This window comes from Serpula lacrymans (genome assembly GCF_000218685.1).
Source record: "Serpula lacrymans var. lacrymans S7.9 unplaced genomic scaffold SERLAscaffold_12, whole genome shotgun sequence".
Classification (NCBI taxonomy): Eukaryota; Fungi; Basidiomycota; class Agaricomycetes; order Boletales; family Serpulaceae; genus Serpula; species Serpula lacrymans.
Window position 1 is genome coordinate 104067 of NW_006763301.1, and position 24857 is coordinate 128923.

The window sequence follows — 24857 nt, forward strand, 5'->3', positions numbered from 1 at the left end:
GCAAATGATACCTCTAGCCCTAGAGCCAGAGGTGTAATGGGAAAAGTGTTCGAGAACCAACACATAGAGAAGATAAGAAAATGATAAAATGGTCCTTACAGGTTCAAGCTGAGAACGAAGATGAGTAGAATAGTAGATTAAAAAAATATAGAAATACTGTACCTTAAATTGCTATTGATCCGCTTGTAGTTCTTGCTCAGCCTCGTCAATCCAATCATTGTCAGGAGGCTCCAGACCACTCTAATAAAATCAAGCAGAAGCTTAGTAAAATAAAGAAAGAGCAAGAAAGTATTCACCCGATCAAATGAATGAATGACCCATAGAGATAATCCATTGAGATGATTCAGTGTAACGGGAATTACTGCAACCGTACATGCAATCTGCGTGGTTTTGACTACCTCAAGCTCGCCCAACTTCTCCACATTTGTAACATACATGCCCAGATCTGTAGAACTATAGACACAAAATGAGAAAACAAAGGAATTAGAAAAAAACTTACTAAAGACTCCACGGCAAGAGAGGCACTGATTTGTCTGCTGATATTTGCTGAATAATTGACCAATAAACAATTTGCAGACCTGGCAATGCAACCTTGAAATGATATATTAGTTGGCAGGGCACACGAGAGCCATCAATATCGACGCAAGCAAAACGGTCAGCTTGAGTCCGAGTAGCACACAGACAGCCAAAACGGATACCATCCTTGATGATAAATGGTAAGAAATCCACAAATTTGGTTGCCGAGAATGGGATTGCGTTATCGCACACTGTGAAGTTGTCCACAATGGACAGTTCAGGGAAGGTAATCTGTGCAAAGTTGAACAGGAGCCTGTAAACCTCAACGTGAGGAAGCTTTCGAATGTTGTTCATTTTCTTCACAGGCTTTGCAGGTAGAATCTGACTTGTTGAAGCAAATCCTGCAATTTGACTGCGCAGAGTCCCCCTTGTGAGTCCTTTCTCCTTTGAAACTCAATTAAGAACTTGACGTTCTTTATCTGTAATATTATCAGGGAGACAAACAGACTAAATCAAATAAAATGTCAGTAAACGAATAATAGAAAAATGATGTACCATTTCGTAGAGACGATTCTTCTCAATCCAATCACGTAAAAGTGTATACTCCATCTCACCACCCCCATGCCCATTTAAGTTCATTTGCTCCAGCTCACCATTATATCGTTCAAATGCAAAGAGCCACCAACTATACGCTGGACCAAAGCGCTTAAAAATTGGAGCATAGTGCATGCTAAGATGATGATTGATGGTGAGATGAACTCCTAGGCCTTGAAGAGTGTTGCAGTGCTTCTGGAGATAATGTTGACCACGCTCAATGTCAGTGGATGAAATAGATTGATATGCAAATATACATCCAGCAAGAGAGAGATAGAGTGCCGCATTGTAAATGATTTGTAGGCCACACTTGAACTTTGGTGGGGATTTTGTTTGTGAGGGTACAGGTGGGGGTGTTTGTTTGATCTTGTCTTCATCATCCTTCCAGCAAAGCCATAGTATAGTGGGGAAAATATTGCAGAGTCGTCGCCACTGATACATTTTCTGCAGAGAATGATTCCCACCAAGCTATTTAAGATTAGTATATGAATATAGAATAATAAAAGACGTACATTATTTGGTAGTCTACCAATACCTGAGGGCCATATAACAGAATTGATTGCATCTTCAAATTGTCTCCAGCCAGCCGAATTGAGGAGATATCCTTTCACAATCACATCAAAGATTGAGTGTACAATACCTAAGCCGTGATTAGTTTGAATATTAAAGAGAAATATAAAAAGAAATGTACCGTAAAAATTGTGCATAAAATCTATAGGCGTGTTTTTGACTGGTAACCACCCAGGTAGACTGTTGAAGAGTGAATAACGTGAGCCGTAGTCATCTAACACTTTTGTTCGGGCTCGTTCTGTACTAGCTAGTAAGGATTGATGAGCATGCTTCAATTGTGCCCAATTATCTCGTATTTTGAAGTCTAAAAGAAGATATTTAGTAACGGTACAAAATGGTGTAGAGACTTACTCTTAATATCATATCCTTTGGGTGTATTGATGTCTTCAAGGGTGGTATCACAAACATTACATGGATGTTTTTTGTGGCTATGTCCTGCGGCACCAGTGAGTTTGCGTGATGCTGGCACATCTGAGGCATTAATGGCTGCAATACTATTAACTTGAGGTGGAATCTGATGACCGTGCATCCGCATTTTGATGCCATTGTAGAGAGTGTGGAGGTCGGTAACGAGTGGATCAAGTATGTGGTTGAGTTGTTCGAGGCTTGGTTCTTTTGGTCCAGGGATTGTCATGGCGAGGTGGATATTGTGCCAGAGGTAACGGACAGATCTGTGGAGGTTATTGAATGAAATGTAGATTGCCCCACTTGAATGGGGCCTATTGTCTGTGATGCCGAACCTGTGAAAACCCAGAGTTAGTTTTGAGACATTCACACAGAATAAACTATGCACCAATCAAGATTTATAGTCATACTTAGCCCGACTTCACATTCCACTAACTTCTGCCTTGATCCAGGTCTTGTTTTGATATCTTCATATGTTCCATTATGTTGCACTTTGCGTTCAATGCTGGAATGAGCTGTGTTTTGTGTCAGCCGAGAGCTTGATGTAGTGTGGTTTGAGGCCAAGGAAGTAACAAGTTCGTCGATTTGAGGCTTTGTGAGGCAGACAAGTAGCTCGTCTTCAGAGTCTTCTTTGGTAGTGGAACCCATGCTGAGTGGGCTGATTTTTGTGAGGGCACGCCGTTTAATAGATAAGCTGCTGCTTAGTCAATGTTAGCAATGAAGAGTGAAAGAGAAAGCTAAGACTTACATGGTGGGAGTTGGTTCATTCTCCATTGCAATCCGACTCCTCTCATAGTCCACGTTAATCTGGTGAACCGATCGTTTTGCCGATCGAATGATTGATAAGGCATTGCCAATGGCTTGATTTACCCGGCGATTGCAATCTTGCTCAAGTTGAAGGTGTTGGCGGATGGAAGCAATGGTCTTTCGTGCAGAGGAGAATGTAGAGGAAGCATCTTGAAGTGCTCTGGCAACCATTAGTGAGAAAAAACGCGAACAAGTGATGTGTCTTCGCATGATTGTTATCAGGTAAGGTGGGATTCGAGGAACTTCTCGTACATGTGTATGTGTGCCTTGGTAACCGGGGAAACTGCAGCTACTTTCATGCCCGGTGAAGCTGTGATCGAGCATGCTGTCCTCTTCGGCATTATAGACGAAGTTGAAGTGAGGTGCAATCAGTTGAGTTGATATACTGTCTTCATGATTGAACTGAGAGTCTTCAGTTTGAGAGTCCATCTTATGGTGGTATTTGATTAAACGAGTAATTTGACTTATCTTGTAGTGTACAGGACTTAGTCATCTAGATAAGTATGTATTTTTTCAAGATTTACAGGTCTACAAGTTGAAATGGCAAAACACCTAAGTCCTCGATGGATATCTTGTTGATATGCACCAAAAATGAGTGTATTCTCAGAAAATATCAACCTTCGGATATCCGGTCAATATCTCGTGGATATCACCAGAACATCCGGAGATTGGCTGGAAATATCCATGGTTGAAAATCCGACTTTTTTTGCGGTGTATACCATTTACAGTGTGGGAACGTGAGCGTTTGAACGGCATGCCATGTGTAGGCTATCCGACCTTCAAGCTCCTTCAAGCCACGGTTAAGTTTCTTCTTACACACGCTTATCCTTTGACCGCACACCCCGGAAACCAAAAATCTGGTTGCCAGTACTTTGAGGTTTGCAGATTCCATAGAGACTGGCTGCTAATAAATGCATGCGACGCACATGCCCTCTCCCTGACACTCATCCTGAGTTCTCGATCATAGAATGGCCAGGATTCTGGGAATATCGAGTTGAGAACTGGCATCTGGCCCGTGATGGAAGCGGCAGGGTCATCAACGGAGCCAAAACCTGGACTTGGTTTGACTCAGTCTTGCCTTTGGCGTTGTCTTTTGTATGGCTGACGGTCAGTACTCCTTCAAACAAGTCATGTCATGTTTTGTAGCGTGCTCATATCATTCCGCAGGTGTGGGACAGTACCCTTGCTTTATCGGCAATCGCTCTCGTTACTGCCTTACTCGCATGGTCTAGGTGTAACCAAGTCCTTTATGGTGTGTCATGTCTTCCTAAGCTTAGCGTGACCGCTTCTGACATTTACTCCAGAATCTGTGATGCTCTTTCCTCCCCATGGTGTTCAGATAGAATCACATCGCGGGTTCCCCTCTTTAGAGCCTTTCTTTGTGTCTCGAAACTTCATTCCACTGGATACGCTTGAAGACTTCGTCATCCATGAAGGACTACGCAGGTTCAATGTTCGGTTTTTCATCGCTGCCCTCAAGCGATCGGGATCATCTAATGAATTGTCAATACATGTTGCATTTGAGGTAGGTTTCGTTTGCTGAAGAACGAAGTAATCTCATATTTATTTTAGAATATTTTACCTTATTTTCCTGTCCTGCTTGAGGTATACCAGGGGGTACAGCGCGTCATGTTCCGTCGAGGTACAGATGCTGTAGATAGAAATTAGCACTACGATACCCTCGAGTAAGACTTGATAGACTTCAAATTGTGGATGACATCAAAACAGGCATGAATAGCATTAGCGTTACATCTGGGCTAGGATCTATATTACTACTACGATGTGTAAAAATTGCTCAGAGAATATCATCTTCATCGGTCTCGTTAGTTTTTCCGTTTTCAGAACATGAGACAGCAAGTTTCTTGCCGCTCTCCTCGCTTTCATAGGCGCTAAGCAAATCGTCGTATCCTTCGTCGTCACCTTCCTCGGCAGCACTATCCCTAGATCGTCTCACCTCTCTACTCCCGGTTGATACCTTTCGGACTCTTGGTGTAGCACCGTCTGTAGATACTTTGCGCAAACGTACCCCTTGTCCATCAGCTGATCGGCTTTCAGACCCATCTCCTGACGTTTTTCGAGCGGAGACTCGACGGAATGACCGGGGAGATGTGGGAGAAGCAGATGAAGGTTCACCAGAGCCAAAGTCAACTGCCCGTGGTGTTGGAGCTAAATCATGGTCCTCAGGCCATACTGGTACCAAGGACTGGGAGCTGGGGGATCTTTGTTCCGTCATGTTTGGCCGCGAATTCTCTCGTATTCGCAAATTGGCAGGCCGAGACGGGAATCTCTTTGAGCGTACGCGGGGACTCTTTGAGACCTGGGAAAATGAGGACGAGTCGGAAGTATCACCCTCTCTCGGCGCTGGAGGCGGCGTCTTCTTGCGGGCCCTTCGAGCCTGTACAGGCGATAGTGGAACGGTGTCACGCTTGAAGGAGGCCAGATCTTGATGATGCTCGCCATTGGTAATAACGACATCATTCTCGTGAGTGACTATAGTGACAGGCGTTGGAGGTACTGGCGGGGAAGATACCGTCGCAGGTGAGTCATAGCTATCGACGTTCCGCCATCCCTGCGTTGCATCAATGCTGTCCAATCTGTTCTGATGTGATGCTCGTTGGAAAGGACTACCTGCATCTGATAAGGCACCAGAGACAGAAGACCTAGGAGATATCCATCGCTCATGTGGTAAACGGAAGACAGGAGCCATGGGCGACACAGATTTACGATTGATGGGTACTTTGCGACCACCGTCTGAATCCCAGTCTGACCGTGCACCTCCCGCTCTGGAAGGAACTTTACCAAATGGTTCTGAAGGCGATAGTGATGACACCGATGACATGGACCCCTGTCGTAAGGCATGCGTTTTCGCTTTAAGTACTTCCGACCACTGGTCGCGGACGACTGGTGTACTCGTTTCCGACCGCGAAGGGACTGGGGCTTTGGCAGTAATGAGGGAATGTGAATTCAACAAAAGTGGGCGAGGTCCCGCTTTCGGGGGTGGTGGTGGTGGCGCTAATGTCTGTAAACCTGCCAACGATGCCAGCGAAGCCTTCGTCTTATGTACGAAATTGTTTTCAGGGACAGTAGACAGCTCTGGACTGGAAGGAGCTGTAGAGCCCATCCTGCGCGGTTGAGGGAGGAAGCTTTCTCGCGGAGACCGGAAATGTTTCGGGCGTGGTGGAGGTGAGTAGACACTGACCGGATTGGCCGGGAGAGAACCGGTTGACAGGCGATCTTGACTATGTGACATCCACCTGTTTGTTGCACTTGGTAGTTCTGACGTCGTACTCGCAGGTGACAGTAAGCCAACAGGTGTAACACTTCCTTTTCTAGAAGCCCACACATCCATGGCTTTCGCTCTCCAGTTAGTGCTGGCCTTAGTGAGGGCGGCGACGGTGTCTGACTCTGTCAATTTTCCTGCGTAGCTCCAAAGGGGGGATGAAGGCTGAGGTGAAAGATTGCGTTGAAGACTTTCATTAGGAACAAGAATAGGAGAGGTTGGCAGTGATGGAGGAGGCGAAGAGGCAGGTGAAAGTGGTTCCGTTGGTGACGGAGGAGCTTCCATTGAACTTTGGTTAGTAATTCCTCTCCATACTGTATTAGCCAGCCGCGATGTCAGACCAGGAGCAGATGGCGTTTCTGTTTCGTTCCCTTCGTCATGAGTATCTTCCTCATCACTTTCTGTGTCTTCTTCATCCTCTTCGACGTCTTCCTCCGGAGATGCTTCGTCTACTACTATAGTAACCTGATTGGTGAACCCTCTCCACATAGTATCCTTGATCCGAGCGCCTAGGCTGAGATTTTCAACTTTCTGATTTCTGCTATTTTCATCCCGACGACTAGCCAAATCAGATGCCGCCCGAAGAACCCCATCTATACCACCAGCAGCTTCGATGGGGTAAAGCTTGAGTATAGTCATCCCTTGAAGGAAGGCATCACTAAGTTCCCACGGACGTAATGGTGAAGGGGGACGTCTAGAATACTCGGCAGCCCAAAGGTCGTGACTATTAACAGCTGGCTTCCCAAGTCTACGCAACTCATCAATTAGAAACGAATGTTTGAAGGACATGAATGTGAAACGAACCGTAATAAGGGAGCTCTTGCCCGGATGAGCAAGCTTGTGCACATGTCAACCAGGAACTCTAGTTTCGGATTCGCGTCGCGCGTCATGGTGGGCAAAGAAAATAGAGCATCCCATATAGGAAGCACTGAGGATAGAGGCAATGTCTGCGTTAGAAGACATGCTAACCAATGGCTAATAGTGCATTAGTGTTGGGAGTTTTCTCGGAGAGGAAATAAGCATACTATGAATAATGAGGAAGGGCAGGATCAAGACCCTTGGCATGCTAAAGACACAAAGGTCAATAGACATATTAGGGCAAAGAAAAAACATAATACCAAATCCGCCGCCAGTTCTGGATCAACAAGTACCAATCTTTCACTAATTTTTTTCATCCACACTTTCGCACCTTCTTCATCTTCCAACTCAGAAACTTCTCCTATAACAGCTTCGAATAGCCAGAATGTGTCGGCTTCCGCATGTGCCACGTCTTCCAGTTCAGCCTCCTGCAGGAGCACCGAGTACAATGGTACAAGTATAGACGGTATATGAGGTGATTGGTTGGCAGGGTTGAGACATGAGTGCAGGTATAGGAGACGATGCAAAGCAGAAATGTGTTTTGCATGAGGTTTTGCGTGAGTTCCGTTCAATACTTTTCCAGATGGTAGCGATGCAGGAGCTCCGGGCCTGCGAAATGAAAAGGAACCAGCCTTTTCTGATAAAATCTCCGAATCATGAACGTTGGCCTCCAGACGTATTTCTGGTATACTGATAGCTTGTAGTACATTCGCGTTTCGACTGCCAATAAGCTCAAGTCGCGAGTCCAGGTTGCCTGCACAATCAATCCTGATTTTCTCGTCTGTAGTGTCATCCAGAGGGCAGATAGACGATTCCTCTAATACGGCAGCCAGGCCCCTGAACAAATGTGGAGGTAAACGAGATATTGAATTTGCAACATTGACTAAAGTTGCGTCAGGTCCACTTGGAGGTGTGGTCGGTGGGTGCAGATTAGCCAAAGGAGGTAAAAGTCGACGAACAAGGTCCTAAAATATCTCAATTAAATTAAAAGGCGAACCTGATGTTAAAAACGTACATAATAACTGTCTCGTTGTTTGTCAATAGTCTTCCCCCATGATGACTTTAGCACGGGTAATATTCCAAAAAAGAGCCTTGCGTTGTTGAAGTCAGAACAGGACACTGCATAGCGGACAAAGCATGAGACTTACTTCCATATTCGCGGTCTGAGCCATGGAGGATCGTCAGGGAGGCCTGATGATATATTTAGTAGGTCTGAGTATGGTATCTTATTCCCTACGTACCCTGAGCGCACAACTTGCGAAGACGTGGAAGATCCACTAACGGTGATAGTTGAATGTCAAGTATCTCTGAGACCGTGCTCACACTGTTGGGACGCGGCATTTAGTCCAATATTGACGCATATAATTATCACGAACATACATATCCTGCCTCAAAGGCTCAGATTGCCATCTGATACCATGTATTTCGGCAATGTTCATCAAATAACTGTTTACTTTCTCTGCAGAAGGAAGAGAAGTAGATAAAGCTTGAGTTACCTAGAGGATGGCTCAAAAACAAAGGAAAGGTGTGGTGTGGTGATAGACATACTCGTAAAGAGACATAACTTTCGTAATTTCCCGTGATAGAGCGAACGAGGTTCGGATCCATACGCTGAACAAGAACGTCGCGAACAACGTTCAAGTCTACCCAGACCGTGTGAGGCTGTGAGTGCCAGATAGGAGTAACATAGAACTGCAGACCTTTGGACTCTATGTGTGGAGCAGCATATATGATAGTTGATGCTGCTTCCACAAATGGTGGACTCGACGTCTTACCACTGGCAAAATGACCAATACCTATCAGGCATCACCACCACATTCTCTTGACCCGGCTTACCTTTCTAATTCACCGAATCGCTCCAGGATGACGCCAACCTGCATCTCTAACACCTCCAGTACATCTCCGATGGCATCGTCATGAAGCAAGTTTTGTGTCTTCGCGCGAGCAACACTAACATTGCCTTTATTCAACAAAGCAGCAATATCACTTCTAGCATTGTGGGTTTCAGAGTCTTTTTTCCCTTGCAGTTGGCCGAGTCGTTGCGTTGTCAATCTAAGGAGAGCCTCCAAAGTATTTCAGCTTATGTGAAGGAACGCGTACCGAGTCTGCTATGTCAACTGACCTTCACTGCAACTGGATCCCAATTCGACGTGGACATTTACGCGGACCAATGTTAGCTACGCAGAAGTTAGTTGAATAGGACGTTTCCAAACGTAGAACGTCGGTTACAGAGTAACTGGATGGTCAGAGGGCATGCAATAGAGGTTTTGCGGTGAATGCCAGCACCAAGGCTTTTAGCAAAAGGTACAGATCAGTATACCAGTGCCTCTCGCCAATGCTTCTGTCTAAATCGGTCACAAACTGGTTCCACACTTCGGAATGTTCTTATAATACTACATTTTTCATTGATTTCCCTTACACTTGCAAAATTAGTACAGTAATACATCCAGTATTTTATTATATTGATACAGTAGCTGCCTCAGTGGTGCGCAGCGTCTTTAAAAATACCATGGCGGTAAGGGCTTGGAAAGCCGTCCCGCTGACCGGCGACTATTGCCCGCAATAGGTTCTTTCTGATACATGTCAACCTGCATGCGATCAGGGTTGAAAGAAGATGCAGGACTGGATATATGTCGTCGTAGTGCAGCATCAGCAGCAGAAGTCAATGATTTGTGGTCGGCAGTAAACCTCCTTACATCACGGCTAGCGGGTGTAAGGTGCTTGCTGGAAATTCGATGTGGATCCAAGCTCAACCGACCAACCGGGGAAGACGAAGAGCATGAGGGCATGCTGAATGAGATATGGGCTGGCTTTGATAAGGGCGATATACTTGAATTGCTGGTAGTAGAAGGCCGCCGTTCCTTCTCGGGATTCATGATAGGTAGTATGGACTGTCGTCCCACTGTAGAATTGTCGATACCTTGCATTTCTTCCTCCATAGGATACCCACGGTAAATCGTAAATGCAAGAATACCAGAATATAGGACCACTGAAGGAAATGACATGAGATAGGACGGAGTTATCAGTTGCGAAATGAAACTCACAAACAACAGGGATTATCCAGCACCCTATCAGTGTATAAATATTGATGAGTTTACATACGCCATATTGGTCGGGAGCTAAACGGATATGTCAGTCTAATAGCACATTAGGTGACCAGACGAAACTTACTCTGGTCTGGACATTGAAATTTAGGGTTCCAATAGGTGAACGCCGCGGCCGTTCCTAAAAGAGTATTCATTATAACCGTCGACCCATACAAAACAAGCTGGTACATACCTATGTGAGCTATCAAGAGAAAAAATAGGCGAGCTGCATCTAGCCACACGCGAAAGCCAAGCAATAAACTGTTCATTGAGCAGCATATACGTTGATCCATCCATTTTTAAGATAGGGTATATAACTCACAGTACAGGAAGCATAATGATCGTAATCGTATTGACCAATAATAATACAACAACCAGCGATCCTGCCACCCGTGTTAGTCGTTGTAATTTACTTGGGGCCCTAGTCCACTCACTGTTTGAGGTGCTTGATACATCCCATCGAGTAAATAGCTCTAACGATAACAGTATGACCCACAAAAAACTCGCGATAATGATAAAGGCTAGATATTAAAAGAGGGTCAGAATACTGGCAAGGATGGAATGGAATAGCACGAACAGAATGCCACAGCCCGTGTTTTCATGAATACGTTAGGAAATTCCATCAGGTCAGAGAAGTAAAGAGAGGAAGAGCGGCAGCTGCGAAGAGAGATGAACGTATCCAAGCGATAGAAGAAAATAACGATCTCTCAAAGATACGCAGTATGGATAAAAGTAATGAAGCTAAGGAGGAGAAGGAGGAATGGGCTTCAAGCTAGTGAATTCCGATGGTGATGCACGTTTTACATTACTTTGCTCATTGTCTCTGACACGCGCTGGGAAGTGAATCGAGGGCGACTCAAGACAATGGCTTTTGTACGACTTTCAAGTTTGCTTTTGTCAAGAAAATCAGTTGTGCCTTTTTCGGTTCGCTGACATAATCCGGCACTTCCCAGATTAACAGCCTTGGCTCCTCGGACAGTCCTCGGAACACCGCTCAACAGTAGTACTAGCGCTACTAGCACTCGTCACGGTCAGGTATCCTGCCAGCCAGAACCACAACCACCACATCGTTATCGAGGGCTGGTACCATCATCTGGTATCCGCAAGACCACACAATCAACTTACTATGGATATTTCTACACAACCTACTTCTCCTGTACTGACCAACAGGTCTTATCTACGCCATGCACGACTGGTTCTCACTTGTATCTCGATTGGAGCAAATGCGTTCGTCATATCTTACATTTCTAGTGCAAATATTGAATTGTTGCTTGGCTAGCATCTTTGCAGGAGGAGTCTTCACTTTCGCACTAATGTCACCGGCTTTAGTGACTCACCTCAAGCTCACACAACCTCAGCTCACGACGATAGCGCTGGCGTGCGTACTGCCTTTCTCTCACTCGATTACTGAAGTGATGTATGAACTAGTGGAATGATGGGGCAGTATCCATTTGCCGCCGTCGTGGGCAAGATAGTCGATCGTTTTGGCCCCTGGGCTTGCTCCCTCATATCTGCTTGCCTGTTCTCAACGGGATATGGCATGTTCTCGTGGGAGATAGCGAAGACCCCTGACGACATAACTCAGCCTTCCGCTAGTTCATTCCATCGTCTTACAGGGTTCTTCTTTATGGCCGGTCTCGCAACAGTCTTCTCGTGAGTTTCCATTCCATTAAATCAAACTCTAGTCAACAACTAATAATGCATGGCGCCAGATATTTCTCGTCGGTATTTGCAGCGTCTAAGAACTTCCCAAACTATATAGGAATCGCTTCCGGAACCAGCATGGCATTATTTGGATTATCTCCTATGTTCTTATCTATCATAGCGTCGAGATTCTTTTCGTATGAGGACTCGGGTCTCGACGTAACTAGTTTCCTCAGATTCCTGGCTATCACCTGCGGATGCGTTCATGTTTTTGGAGCCATGACTTTACGGATACCTGATCTCGCTGACAATACGAGGCTGCAATTAACAGTGGAGGACACTGAGGAACAAGCTGATGTTGATGAACGCACTGCCCTTCTTCAAGCCCCCCACAAATCTATCCCCGGAGTAGAAGTCCAAGTGGTTCCAGTTGAAGTAAATGGTTCTGCTTTGGATTTACTTAAGGATCGGAACTTTTGGTTATTGGCCTTCGTTGTTTTTGTTATTCTTGGATCGGTGGGTACTACAAGGAGTAATCATATCCGATTTACTGACGGATAGTTATATACAGAGCGAGATGATCATTTCCAATATTGGAACTATTGTCCTTTCTCTCCCATCAGCTAAAGGGACTCCAGTTATCACCCGGGTACCTTCGGCAGACATCATGACATCTACACAAGTTAGACTTCTTTCAGTCGCAAACACCGTTTCTCGTTTGCTTGTTGGACCTCTAGCAGACTTTATCTCGCCTGTTGCATCCTATCTACCGTCCGGTGCCATAAGCTTCCCGCGTAAACATATCGTGAGCCGCATGTCGTTCCTTACTGGAGCCACATTGGTACTTGCTTTCACATACCTGTGGATGACCCTCGTTACTAGATCACAAGAAGCTCTCTGGCTTCTGAGGTAAATTTTCATAAAATTAATCTGATACTCAGTTCTAACCTACGTCTAGTATCGGAACCGGTATTGCATATGGTGCTGCATTCACAGTCTTGTATGTTTCTCCTCTATTTCTTGCATCGACAAAACACTCATAGCGACCATCAGACCAAGCATTGTTTCATCCGTGTGGGGTCTCTCGAACCTCGGACGAAACTACGGCATTCTCACTTACGCACCCTTCCTTGGTACCCCATCTTTTTCCTACCTGTACGCATTTGTCGCGGAACACAATACTGAAGGCGGAGGTGTTTGTGAGGGCGTGAGATGTTGGCAGCCGACGTTCTGGTTGAGCAGTGGAGCAGCTATCGCTGCGTGCTGTGGCACCCTCGCATTGTGGAGGACGTGGAAAGGAAGGGTGTGATTTGAGCTGGGACATGAATGGTTTTATTTAAGGGTTTTACTTTACCCCACCGTTTCATAGAACGATTTATTACATTGTATATTTATTCAACCATGCACATGTTAGATCTACTAGTCTTATATTTCCGAACGCATATGTTCCAGATTTCCGAACCACAATTGTCTTCTGCGATTTCTACAAACCTGGAATTAGCCACAAGTTCACTTCACTTTCACCTCAGGTGCACAACTAGCTTATGCGAAGTGTCAAGTACGGACTGCCTAGTAGGCTGACACCTGAGCAGGTAGGCCCTGTGGAAATATCTGCTTGAACAGATCAGGGTAGTGGCGTTCTGCAACGTCCGGATGGCTCCTATGACCAATGGTCAAAAGATATACAACAATCAGTATTAGCAGGGGAGAGAGATGTGGCCTCAAACTCAACTTGACCCTTCCAATAAGATTAACTTTTCCAGACGGTTCCCGGTCAAACTCGGTAAAGTTTACAGCTGTAGGAAGGCAACCAACAGATATCAACTCTCTGCGGCAAGGCAACGTAAGCTCACTTACAGTCAGTAGCAGCCGCCTCGCCTCTCAGTTCCTTCAGCTTCAAAACCTCGGGGGGGACTAAGTATATTAAAGACTCAGGGTGAGTGAGTGAACGAGATCAAAGAAGGAAGACGTACATTCAAGCACCTCATCAACAAGGCGAGCATTCAAACTGATGTTCTGGAAGAAGGGGACCGAGTACCGAGGAGTCGACCCTATGGGCGGGGACAGGACACGGTGGGACGTAGCACGCGCCAAGCCCTGGGTGGCAAACTCAAGCGCTGTTATCCAGGGGGTTAAGATATGGGACTAAAATACATCACATGCTGTGACGCCAACGGACCTTTCCCGATATTCACCACGAAGGTCCCAGGGATGGGAGGTGCATCGATCCATTCCCCTGATAGATTTTGCACCTGAAGGCCAGGATGCGCAGAAGCTTGCAAGAGCTTAACATGAAGCAGCATCTAAGTATCAATTTCTCTCGCATAAAACGCTATGTACTCACGAAGGTTAAGAAACCTGCATCATAGTGAGGCCCGACTCCTTGATCAGATAGAGAGCCATCATTGGCAGGGTACTTTACAACCTTGAAATTTGATGTTAGTCTACTGAGTGTCAGGGAGAGACTCCGAACATACTTTTCCGCGATGTTGCATGAACTCGTCTGAGTCATAAAAGTGGGCGAGAGCGTCGGGAGCCAGAGAAAATGCTTCAGCAAGCAAGCGACTGAAATCGTAGCTCAGCGACTGGACTTGAGCCAGGTATCGCTCCATTGTGTCCTTGAAGCCAGGCAACTGATCCTCATCAGGCCACTATGACAACTCGATAAGTTCATATTCCTTCGGCTTTGACGAGCGAGAAACGTACCTGCGATGGGCCCCAAAGCCGGAGGTACTCAGGAGCACCAGGTCGCCACTGCGTTTCATGGGGCGTCGCGAAGTCGAACTGCTCCCTATAATCAGTCTTCCCCTTGGTGAATTCGGCACCAAGCTTGGAGTAGCCAAGGAAATGAGGAGAGTTGGCCATACGAATGCTATCTTTGGCCTGTTGGGGCAGAGCGAACAGACGGGGTATGTAGTCGATCAGGGCATCGATATCTTTTCGTGCTACAGGTGGGTTCTTCAGATAGAGGAAACCGACGTTGATGAGAGCGTGCCGCAGCTGCAAGATGAACTCTGGCTTCCTTGCCGGATCAGAGACAAGAGCAAAATCAAGTATCGGGACACTGGAAAAGTTAGCAGCCATGATCGCTTTATGTTTACTTCAACGTATCTAGCGTGAAGAAGTCTTAGGATGCAATGTAAACAAAATAGCATTGATAATGCTTTGATAAAGGTCCGTGGTGAGAATATGACGCGATCCAGAAGTGAGTTTGTTAGAAATACGCCGTGACACTGCAGAACACATGACCTACTTACTACATTAGCCTACCAGTTATGCAGTAGCTATAGGAAGGTGAAGGCGGGGTAATCTTGTGCTCAGCACCCATTTAGCGATCAAACACAGACGAGAGGCAGTCTCAAACTCCCGTCTTATCTGCCAACTTTTCGATACGCTCTGCAGTCAACCAAATCCGCCGCCTATTCCTCATCGACCCACTTTCCGTGCATCTCTTCAAATATGCCCACCCCATTTTATCTTCATTTGCTGCTGAGGATACGTCCCGTGGGATTTCATACCAGGGTGCCATATTTTTGATCCACTTGCGAACCATAGCATCGCGATCTGAAGCGAAACCCCAAAGCTGGAAACGAAGGCTTCGGGACGAGGCAGGAAAAGCGATAAAGGTGTTCAAGGGAAGAAGGAGCGCTATATCTGTCAGCAATTCAACAGGAAGTTTTTCAATCGAAGAAAGACCTGCTCGTGAAGTCGGAGGCTCGAGTAGTATAGGAATGGCATCAGGATCTGAAGAATGCATGCCTATAGGGAATCTAAAATCACCAAGATAGCTCTTCAGCAAGGCTCGACGAAGACACAAGACCGAGCGTGCCTGTCTGGTGCCATCCAAATCCAGAATTTTCCATCGTTTATGATAGCCCTCTTCACGAGCTCTACATCTTCAAGTCTCTCGAGGTCGACCAGAGCGTCACGCGATATACCGGGTATGGGATCGGGAAATTGCTCTCTCTCCAATGTAATCTCTCCATAGTCAATGTCGGGCAGTCCATAATCATTGCATCCATTTAACTTTCCTTGGTGCATAGCCAAACGCCAGAGACGCTCAGGAGTCACCCGTCCGTCTGTTGCGAGAGCTAGGATGGGCAAGGACGCTGTTTGCACCATGATGATTGCACCAAAGGAGACCAGGTAATTAATATTCAGTGGGTTAGAAAGAGGGGCATCTACAAAACCAAAGTCCCATGAACCGCCCATGAAGCAGTGCGGAACCACACGGATGGAAGAGTCTGGGATACGGAGGACATATTCTCGCTCCATGTCCTCAAATTGAAAGAAAGGCCTGCCATCCTCATGTATAGCGCCTTTTTATATATAATAAAATCAGCTTTTAGACGATGTGTAGTGTATATGGGAAGATGAGCCATACGCACCGATGACGGTCACGTCTTCCTGTCCTCTTCTTCCATCCTCATCGACCAGTGTGCGAAGGGCTTCCAGCAAGACGGGACCAGGCTCTCTCTCTATATCCTCGAGCTCGAAAATATCGGATACGCTACTCGCGATTTCAGGAGTACACCCCGAGAGCTATTATGGATCCTCAGTAAACCAAGTTTGAATGTTCCTCTCAGAAAATATTGACCAACCAGGCAGAAAACTGTGACTTTTCCCATTAACGTATTGCGCGCTTCGCTTGGCCTCCCCCAGTGAGAAAGAACAGAATTGTGAACTTGAGTTTACGTAGTAGAGCATTCTGCGCATGCAACTGGTAGGATATTGCCGGCCCTTCTATGTCGCGGTGACCTAGGCTGTGCTACTAATATCAAGTACCCGTGAGGATAACTGCTACGTATACCAGCACCACTACAGCGATGTCTCGTCGTTTTGGAGCTCTTTTCTTGCACGGTTCCGCTGCAGCCATAATGGCGTATGGGTTTACCAGTTTACAGCACTTGCCCATAGACGAGTGGATCAGCAAGCAAAAAGGCGGACATCTCCAATATCTGACCATCCAAGGGTGCGTTATAACATGAACTCCCGTCGCACCACCCAAACCACTTAAACTGACACATTGCGCTGTGTAGTCTGGCGTTGGCATGGTTCACGATGACTCTCAGTTTTATGATGGACGTGTTGCCCCCGAGCTCGAGTGAGTTTTCGTTTTCTGAGTTTAATGCGACGATCACTTGGGAGGACTGAAGCGCGTGGCTGGTGCAGTTCTTCGCAGTGTCAAACGAACCTTGTTGATGGTCTCTCTACCAGTAAGGAAACCCGATTACCTGCATGAGAATCATTGATCTGCTAACGTGCTCGGTGTTCAATTTCCGCAGTTAGCCATCGTCGTCTCCGCTGTGTACTGGTCTCTGCTTCTGTTATTCCCCAGTCTCATCCTCCAACGCAAACTGGAAAGCGAACCCTCCTCCTCATCTCAAGTGCCAGAGATCATCCGTATACCCTTGAACATAGATCTCGCTTTACACGCCGTCCCAGCTCTCACTCTCCTCGTTGACTTCTTGTTTTTGGAACGCAAATATACCAAAGGTCAGGTTCGCTTCGGAGCCCCCCTTGCTGTTATTGTTTCAGGGACTTGGTATGCATGCTGGGTAGAATACTGTGCAAGCTATAACGGATTTTGTCAGTGTTTTATTCTTGTGGGCCGCTCTCACTTCCACGTCAAAACCTGACTGCTTTCGCTATAGTCCCCTACCCTTTCCTCACCGAGAATACATTTGGAGTCCGCATTGGAATATATACCACAGTTTCTCTCATCGCGCTCTTCTCCTTCAAGCTCATCAACGCGTTACACCCGACCAAGTCAAAGTCAAAGACCACCAAGCGCGCCTAGAGGCAAATAATTGCAAGTACAGTAATAATTATCTAGCTACGGTGTTCCTTTGAGAGTTTGCTTTGCTTCATACAGATTTATATTATACCGTTTGTAACTTATTGTGCAGGTCCTTGATATCGAGAAAATATGCAATCTACTTATTTCATTGAATGCGTGCTGAGACCACTTCAAGTGCAGTTCTCCTATCCATGTTAGTGAGCAAGAACCCCATATGGCGAGTTAATCGAATAATCTTGCAAATTGCAGGGGTATATTATCCCTGTCCATGGGTTTATGGATAGCATTACCCGAGGACGATGCCTACTACAGGAATTAAGGGTAGATGATATCATTTGAATGTGAAAATGGCAAAAGACCTAGACGTGGAAGGGGGGGACATCTACTAGCATGTTCAATGGAGAAAATTAAACAAATTCAAAGGAGTGTGTGGAGGTACCGATCGAGCCAAATAGGAAACAAAGTAGTCCGTGACGTTTAATGAGGAAAAAAATTGAAAACATAATAGATAGATGCAAAACAACGTCTCGCAAACTGGAGACTATATCACCAACGAACGGGATATTCTTAATTAGAAGACGTCGCTACGAGAGAAGCATTGAGCATAATATCAAGGTTATGATGGGACCTTTATACGTACTTTTCTTCGCGTTGGTTACGAGTACAGCGACAACAATGGCAACAATGATGAGGATAACCAGTACGAGAATGAAGCAGATCCAGCGCTTTTTACGGGCAGAACGGGCAGAATCAACAGCTTTTTCTGTATATCCAAGGCTGTTATCGTGGATGTAAGCCGGTTTGTCTCAGAAGTAAATGTAGTTGTGCATACCCAACTTCTGTATCCTTCTCAACCGCACCTGTGGTAGCTTCAATAACATTGATAGTCTCATCCTGTTGTTCAACAAGGACGCTCATCTGAAACATAGGATTAGATATGGGTTGGGCAATAGATGGATACTACATACATCGTTAAACAGTTGGGCCAATTCACCGAGCGTCCGCTCAATACGTTTTATGTCTTCATGTCTTTCTTGTACCTCTCGGTATGCTGCTCGTGATTCACCGTATCTATTGGAGTTCATCAACTAGACGGAGAATGTTAACGACGACATATGATAAGGTATTCAGAACTTACAGCTTGACTGAAGATTTGTCCGCCACTCTCATCATTCACAACAGCCATAATTTCTTCTGGTGAGGCATCCGGTTTTACTAAAGGAAGAGGCTAAATAAAGAAACAAGTTTAGAGAAGCGGGGTCCGTACCGATTTTAAACTGCCTCTCCATTCTCTGCTTGTACTTCTGTCGGTATTGTTGTTCCACCCCTTGGTAATTTTGGATTGCGTCAACAAATTTTGACTTCACCAAGGCAGTCTACAATCGTTAATATATGAACATTAGCCGTGAGTTAGTACTACAACCACATGTTGGTCTGACCTGCTGTTTGCGTATCTGTCCATCCCGCCCACTTCCACTTTGTTTTTCCAGCGCCTTGACCCGACGCTTAAGCGTCGCACTTAAAGCACTGGTGTCCTCCACAAGCTCGTCCAGTTGAGCGGCATTTCGCTGCGCAGCAGCATCATCCGTGTTGTTAAGCGAACGTGAATGAAGCTCGTCGATGCTAGAGATATTTTCGTTGAAAGTTTTGATACTATCTTGAAGGGACGATATCTTATACGACCAAAGAGGTTAGTTAATTGTGGATACAAAATATATGGGTGAACGGACCTCTGCATAAAAAGCAGACATGCTGTCGCCCATATCCGCAGTCAAGTTCGTCGTACTCGACTCCTTGACTTCTGCCATTTCATAGGCATGATCATCCTGTTGTGCAAAAGGGTTTGCCGCTCTGCGACTCTGATACCCAGCCGACGACTGCGTGGGGTATGAGTTACTGAAATGTGAAAAATGAGACGAATTTTAACAGGGGCGGTGTATCAAGTGAACGACGTACGTGGAAGCATTGCTGCCCTGTTGTTGAGCCTGCAGAACAAAATTTTATATTTTAGCTATGCCAACACGGCTGAGAAGTTGCCAGCGCTCACTCTCAACGCAGCCAGTCTGTCCCTTGCCATGTTGTGGTGTTGTCGTCAAGGCGGTGCTTTGAAAAGGAAAAACGTGTATCACGCAGATAAAGACTATCGCAGCGTGAATATGGATGAGATTACTGAACTGTGCAGAAAGATAAGGTATGAAACCGTAGAAGGGTGAAGGAGATGGGTGTCAACTAGCTACTATACCAGTATGTCGCTAGCCGTTCGTCAAAGGGACAGGTAAGACAAATTGCAACAAACAAGGCGTTTACAGTAACACGCCATGACATGTCTGCACCGCAACGTCAGGCAGTACTATTTCGATAGCAAACCTGTTGCTTTAGAACACTAAATACAGCGGTAATCATTGCCATTTGAAAACATCGCAATTCGCAGACAGCTGTCCAGTGTAGTAGAACGACGGGCTTGTGTGCCACCGTTGCTCCCTGTCTCTGCTGGGTATGCTTGGCACACTTATCCATAAACAATCATAGGCTGTCAATATGCCCCATGGTGCCCACGAGTTTAAGTCAATGTCTGGCATAAATATACTGCGACTGCATTAATGTTCGCCCTATGGCGAGTTACTAAAAGTTACTATTAGCGACCGCACTTGTCGCCGGGATATTCCGGTGGAGGTGGAGGTGGAGGAGATTTGTGGCTAGGGTTCCGTCTCTGCAGGCTCTCCACATCAGTCGACGTCGACGTGGCTCCCGTGGGCTCACACAGAACCCCAAGCCATATTACCCTGTTTAGTTGAAATCCCATTTGGACTGATTCAACACCCATGGCATTATTGAATAAGCTTGCTCTCAGTTCATCATGGTCAGGCTATACAGCGCTGTCAATAACTAGTATCGGAATATTGCTAGGATTCTTTCGCTTTTTCTTTTTAGGTACGTCCCAATTACCTTACAACTCGTAGTCGTCAGTCATTAATAATTATAGATCGACTGGACCCTTTACGCTGCGATGAAATGTTGGGACGTGGAAGATGGCTGGATGATAGATATCTCAATTGGCAACCAAATGGTCGGGATATGGAGTGTTTTCTCGTGGTTTCGAGCTGACTTATTTGGCTAGGATGCATGCTTCACAAGTATCAACCTGATGACGCGTTGGCCTGTCTTCGGTCTCAAAAGGTTACCTTTGTCGGTGACTCGGTTACACGTTTGCTATACTTCCAGTTCGCTCAAGTTATAGACTCCAACCTTCCGGCAGCCCCTCCAGACGACGAGCAGAAGCATGCAGATCATTCACTTATTTCAGATTCAGGCATTCAAATAGATTTTATCTGGGACCCATTTCTCAACACTTCCCTTCATCAGCTATTCGTCGATCCATCACCAAGCTCCTCTGCCAATTGGGGTACAGAGCAAGATTCAGCGATGATCGTACTCGGTTCTGGCTTATGGTATTTACGATATGCGAATAGTTCTGGAAGCCTCTCTGCATGGGAAGCTAACATATCTGGGGCGTTGAATATGGTTCGGAAGGCTTATCCAAAGTCTACAAAAAACATTGTTATACTGCCCGTCGAGGAAGTCGTCCCAGAAAAACTAACGGTCGATCGTTATGAGACTTTGCGCCCTTCTGATATAGATGCCATGAATTACGACCTCAGCTACCTAATCAAACCGTCGCTCAGCGACCACACACAGTCTCCTATTAAATCCATTGACCTGCCAGTATCATTTCCTCTTGTGTTCAATCATATGCTGGACTCGTCACAAACGGAGGACGGCCTTCACTTTTCGGATTCTGTCGTTCGGACGCAAGCAAATATACTCTTTAACTTACAATGCAACGATTTGTTGCCCAAGACATCGCCATTAGATAAAACATGCTGTCGGAGCTATCCAAAGCCTCGAATTCTACAGCTTGTAGTCCTTGCAGCGGTTGTCCTGTGGGGTCCTTTTGCGTGGTCTGTTTCTCGTAAATCCAGTATGCCGCCTTCTTCCTTGTGTAGGCCTCGTATTGCTCAGCATTTTTCCAGAATGGCAGCCCACATCTGTTGGAAATGGAGGATATTCTGCGCTAACTTTTAGTGCAGCTATTGGTGTTATCTTCATTGCTGACAGGACTGGATTTTGGCTGAAGGAGCAGAAAGAGTTCGATGTTTGGATATTTACTTTTCTCAGCCTAGCGTCTTTAGCCGTTGGGCTAGTTAAGGTGAAACACTCGGATAAAGATCCAGGCTTTTTGAGTAGGGAACAAACTGAGGAATGGAAAGGTTGGATGCAAAGTAGGTTGTTAACTTTTGTCTTGCTGGCATTCTAATAATAACAAACCCAGTTTCGATTCTCATATACCACTACTTGGGTGCTTCCAAAATACCAGCCATCTATAATCCCATTCGCGTCCTTGTCGCATCTTATCTGTTTATGACAGGTTACGGTCACACAACATTCTATATAAAGAAAGCAGACTTCGGTCTTTTACGCATTGCTCAAGTAAGTTTCGGCTGGGTTCATTACTTGCTGCTCTTTGAAACTTGCTCTAGGTCATGATCAGATTGAATATATTGACGTTGACGCTCGCGTATACGATGAATACAGACTACCTCTCCTACTATTTTTCGCCATTGGTTTCCATGTGGTTCTTCATCATATATGGCACAATGGCCTTGGGCTCTCGATTCAATAACTATACCCCATTTGTGGTCTTCAAGATTATCGCCTCGATGGGCATCGTGACGTGGTTCTTCAAGGAGACATGGTTATTGAATGTTTTGTTCGACTTTCTAGAGCGGATTTTTGCTATACACTGGTCTGCTCGAGAATGGACATTCCGAGTGACATTGGATCAGTTTATAGTGTATTTCGGCATGCTTGCTGCCCTGGCAGTGATAAAGATCCGGGAACATCGCCTCACGGACCACGTATACTGGCCCCCACTGGTTAAAATTGCCAACGGTTTATCCGCCATCATTCTGCTGTGCTTCCTATCGTTCGCACTCACGGAGAAAAACAAGGTTGCCTACAATGCTTGGCATCCATACATTTCAATCCTCCCTATAGCGTCATTCGTCACGCTCAGAAACGCCAACCCTGTCTTACGATCAGCATCATCTCGTGCATTTGCTTTTGTGGGCACATGCTCACTCGAGACCTTCATCATTCAATTCCACCTGTGGCTTGCTGCTGATACGAAGGGCCTCCTTATGATGATCCCAGGCGAGAATTTGCGACCAGTCAACTTTTTGATTACTAGCATTATCTTTATATACGTATCACATCAAGTTGCACGGGCCACAGGGGACATCACCAACTGGATCTGTGGCGGACCCGAAAAGAGCCTACCCACGGCCCGTAGCTCAAGCTCACCTACGAGGAGTCCCAGAGATGAGCCGAGATCATCGATGGATGGTCCAAAAGAGTCGGAAGCAAGTACCCTTGGTCGTGGATATATACCATGGCAATGGGTGGATCGATTGGGCGGAGATTTTCTGGCGGGTCAAAAGCTTGGAATCAAAACGAAACTTGCATTAGGAGTCGCAGTCATGTGGGTTGTAAATATCCTATGGACTTCTTTCTGATTATTCTGCTCCGAGTATCAATTCTCAAAAATCTGATAGGAACGCGTGTCGTTCTTCAAATTGTTAGGTGCAGGAGATAACTAATTTTCTAATAATTACTTACTGCATTTTCGGAAAAGAACTTGGACTTCCAGCACTGTTCTTTTTGTCACACACCTTAGTGTTACGGTCGCCAGTATGCAGCGTGTTGATTAAATTATCATGACCCTATTTTGACTAGAGGTACGCTAGCACGACGGTCACCCTACTACTTGTCAAGACAAATACTGGATGTGTTGGTCCCGATATCAATACCCATTGACAAACACATTTAAAATTTCGGGTCGTTGAAGTTGTCCCCCGTTCCGCCAAAACAACTCGCCCCGCATCGATCGGTGCACTGGTAGTGGCGTTTTCCGACGGCATGCCGGATAAGGCCGGTGGTTTTGCCTCGATATAAAATATATTGGCCCGGCATCTGCAGAGAATCCGGCCTAGCTATCTATGAAAAGCAACTGCCGCACTTCGTCTACACGTGCTTTCATGTGGCAGATCTCAGATTGGGGCCTCCTAGCTGGCTGACGCGTCCCCCAAGCTGTGCTGCGATTATAAGAACGCATCTCTCCTACTTAGCCAGCCACTTTGTTTTCTCCCCCATCTTCGCTTTCGCCTTGCAGTCTCGCTTGCCCTTCCTCCGTACGTTTATTGAGTCAACCCCCAGCTTATTATGTGCTGATATGTATGCGCTTCACAGGTCTCAGTATATCTCAACACCATCTACTTCTATTACCATGCCTGCCAAGAAACGTTGCTCGTTCTTCAGCGAAACCCGATGCAGCTCTGCTGTAGTCCGTATAGTAGGACAATGCCCACTTTGTCGAGCAGATTTTTGCGGGGAGGTAAGCTCTTGTTACACCATCTATAACCCCCTCGTGTGACTCATTGCCGCCCTATATTCTACTATAGCACCGATTGCCCGAACACCACAACTGCAATAACCTCGAGGATTGTCGGCAGCAAGCTTTCGAGCGGAACAAGGCTAAACTCGAGAGCGAGCGGACAGTAGCCTCCAAGATGGCAATGGCATGATCTTTGTTCCGCGTCCCCTTATCACCCCCACACATCCCCTGGTGACACCCTATACTTCCGACACTATCTTGCTACACCGTCGTCCTTGCCCACCCCTTGATCGCTGTCTCCTCTTACTCCTCTCACAGTCCCCTATACCACCGATGCGACTGTTGTCTTCACTATTGACGTTCCATCTACGACCGGACGATTTCCCTTCCCACCCTACATTGGTTGTTTGTATAGAATTTCTGTCTTATAATAACATTTATTGTTAAACCTCGTATCATTTGCTGGATCTTTTCTCCCGTGTGTGTCAGTGGTCTGTATTGACACCATAAGAGAAACGAATGAACAGTCATCTGGCTGGGCATGCTATGATTATAGCGGCTGTCCGAAGCCCGGTTGGGTTTTGTATCGTGTTAGTTGACCTGATAGTTGCCACCTGATTGAAAGTTAGCATCTAGAGGCCTAGTTAGAAACATCGAATCAGAATGGCGACCTGACTACGAGTGAGCATGACGTTTCCCACTGTGGGGAAGTTACGTGAAATGGGTAAATACACTTTTCAGTCGGCCGCACAGCGCAGCCGAGCAACCCGAGCTAACGCTGTAAAACATTCTCAAAACTCTCGTCCGAGTCGTCATCAGTCGGCCGAATGCTGTGGGCATCGATGG

General features: G+C 46.0%; 10 protein-coding genes across 10 annotated transcripts; 5 read left to right on the forward strand and 5 right to left on the reverse strand.

Moving 5' to 3' along the window:
• Positions 1-171: 171 nt before the first annotated feature.
• Positions 172-3321, reverse strand: SERLADRAFT_441308 (uncharacterized protein; the record flags this gene model as incomplete). The annotated part of the gene is made up of 10 exons (XM_007321812.1): positions 172-240; positions 297-453; positions 500-917; positions 987-1023; positions 1072-1578; positions 1623-1750; positions 1802-1984; positions 2032-2420; positions 2474-2782; positions 2834-3321. 10 exons carry the CDS (start codon positions 3319-3321, stop codon positions 172-174), a joined length of 2685 nt encoding a protein of 894 aa, XP_007321874.1.
• A 486-nt stretch (positions 3322-3807) lies between these two features.
• SERLADRAFT_397844 (uncharacterized protein) lies at positions 3808-4560 on the forward strand (the record flags this gene model as incomplete). The annotated part of the gene is made up of 4 exons (XM_007321813.1): positions 3808-3999; positions 4060-4144; positions 4197-4417; positions 4465-4560. 4 exons carry the CDS (start codon positions 3808-3810, stop codon positions 4558-4560), a joined length of 594 nt encoding a protein of 197 aa, XP_007321875.1.
• A 39-nt stretch (positions 4561-4599) lies between these two features.
• On the reverse strand, positions 4600-8202 carry SERLADRAFT_452057 (uncharacterized protein; the record flags this gene model as incomplete). The annotated part of the gene is made up of 5 exons (XM_007321814.1): positions 4600-6920; positions 6977-7147; positions 7198-7238; positions 7291-7995; positions 8179-8202. The coding sequence occupies 5 exons, from the start codon at positions 8200-8202 to the stop codon at positions 4688-4690; spliced, it is 3174 nt and encodes a 1057-aa protein (XP_007321876.1).
• A 1208-nt stretch (positions 8203-9410) lies between these two features.
• Positions 9411-11000, reverse strand: SERLADRAFT_475312 (uncharacterized protein; the record flags this gene model as incomplete). The annotated part of the gene is made up of 7 exons (XM_007321815.1): positions 9411-10019; positions 10075-10149; positions 10202-10255; positions 10310-10377; positions 10439-10499; positions 10551-10637; positions 10694-11000. The coding sequence occupies 7 exons, from the start codon at positions 10737-10739 to the stop codon at positions 9529-9531; spliced, it is 882 nt and encodes a 293-aa protein (XP_007321877.1).
• Positions 11001-11118: 118 nt separating this feature from the next.
• Positions 11119-12452, forward strand: SERLADRAFT_397857 (uncharacterized protein; the record flags this gene model as incomplete). The annotated part of the gene is made up of 5 exons (XM_007321816.1): positions 11119-11343; positions 11396-11494; positions 11545-11769; positions 11829-12276; positions 12332-12452. Coding segments are annotated over 4 exons (748 nt in total), but the record flags the coding sequence as incomplete, so codon positions are not given.
• Positions 12453-12826: 374 nt separating this feature from the next.
• SERLADRAFT_452062 (uncharacterized protein) lies at positions 12827-15551 on the reverse strand (the record flags this gene model as incomplete). Its single annotated transcript, XM_007321817.1, has 8 exons — positions 12827-13420; positions 13493-13556; positions 13618-13674; positions 13734-13877; positions 13940-14045; positions 14105-14185; positions 14238-14411; positions 14467-15551. 8 exons carry the CDS (start codon positions 14842-14844, stop codon positions 13330-13332), a joined length of 1095 nt encoding a protein of 364 aa, XP_007321879.1.
• A 996-nt stretch (positions 15552-16547) lies between these two features.
• On the forward strand, positions 16548-17243 carry SERLADRAFT_397869 (uncharacterized protein; the record flags this gene model as incomplete). Its single annotated transcript, XM_007321818.1, has 4 exons — positions 16548-16732; positions 16800-16864; positions 16933-16976; positions 17046-17243. Coding segments are annotated over 4 exons (383 nt in total), but the record flags the coding sequence as incomplete, so codon positions are not given.
• A 12-nt stretch (positions 17244-17255) lies between these two features.
• SERLADRAFT_475333 (uncharacterized protein) lies at positions 17256-19825 on the reverse strand (the record flags this gene model as incomplete). Its single annotated transcript, XM_007321819.1, has 13 exons — positions 17256-17349; positions 17417-17572; positions 17636-17753; positions 17810-18144; positions 18201-18337; positions 18393-18478; positions 18529-18648; positions 18699-18775; positions 18828-18936; positions 19000-19233; positions 19291-19456; positions 19517-19545; positions 19608-19825. The coding sequence occupies 10 exons, from the start codon at positions 19635-19637 to the stop codon at positions 18128-18130; spliced, it is 1005 nt and encodes a 334-aa protein (XP_007321881.1).
• Positions 19826-20683: 858 nt separating this feature from the next.
• On the forward strand, positions 20684-23133 carry SERLADRAFT_441316 (uncharacterized protein; the record flags this gene model as incomplete). The annotated part of the gene is made up of 4 exons (XM_007321820.1): positions 20684-21539; positions 21592-21840; positions 21891-22048; positions 22099-23133. The coding sequence occupies 4 exons, from the start codon at positions 20684-20686 to the stop codon at positions 23131-23133; spliced, it is 2298 nt and encodes a 765-aa protein (XP_007321882.1).
• Positions 23134-23864: 731 nt separating this feature from the next.
• On the forward strand, positions 23865-24465 carry SERLADRAFT_397882 (uncharacterized protein; the record flags this gene model as incomplete). The annotated part of the gene is made up of 2 exons (XM_007321821.1): positions 23865-24011; positions 24079-24465. 2 exons carry the CDS (start codon positions 23904-23906, stop codon positions 24199-24201), a joined length of 231 nt encoding a protein of 76 aa, XP_007321883.1.
• Between the last annotated feature and the right edge of the window lie 392 nt (positions 24466-24857).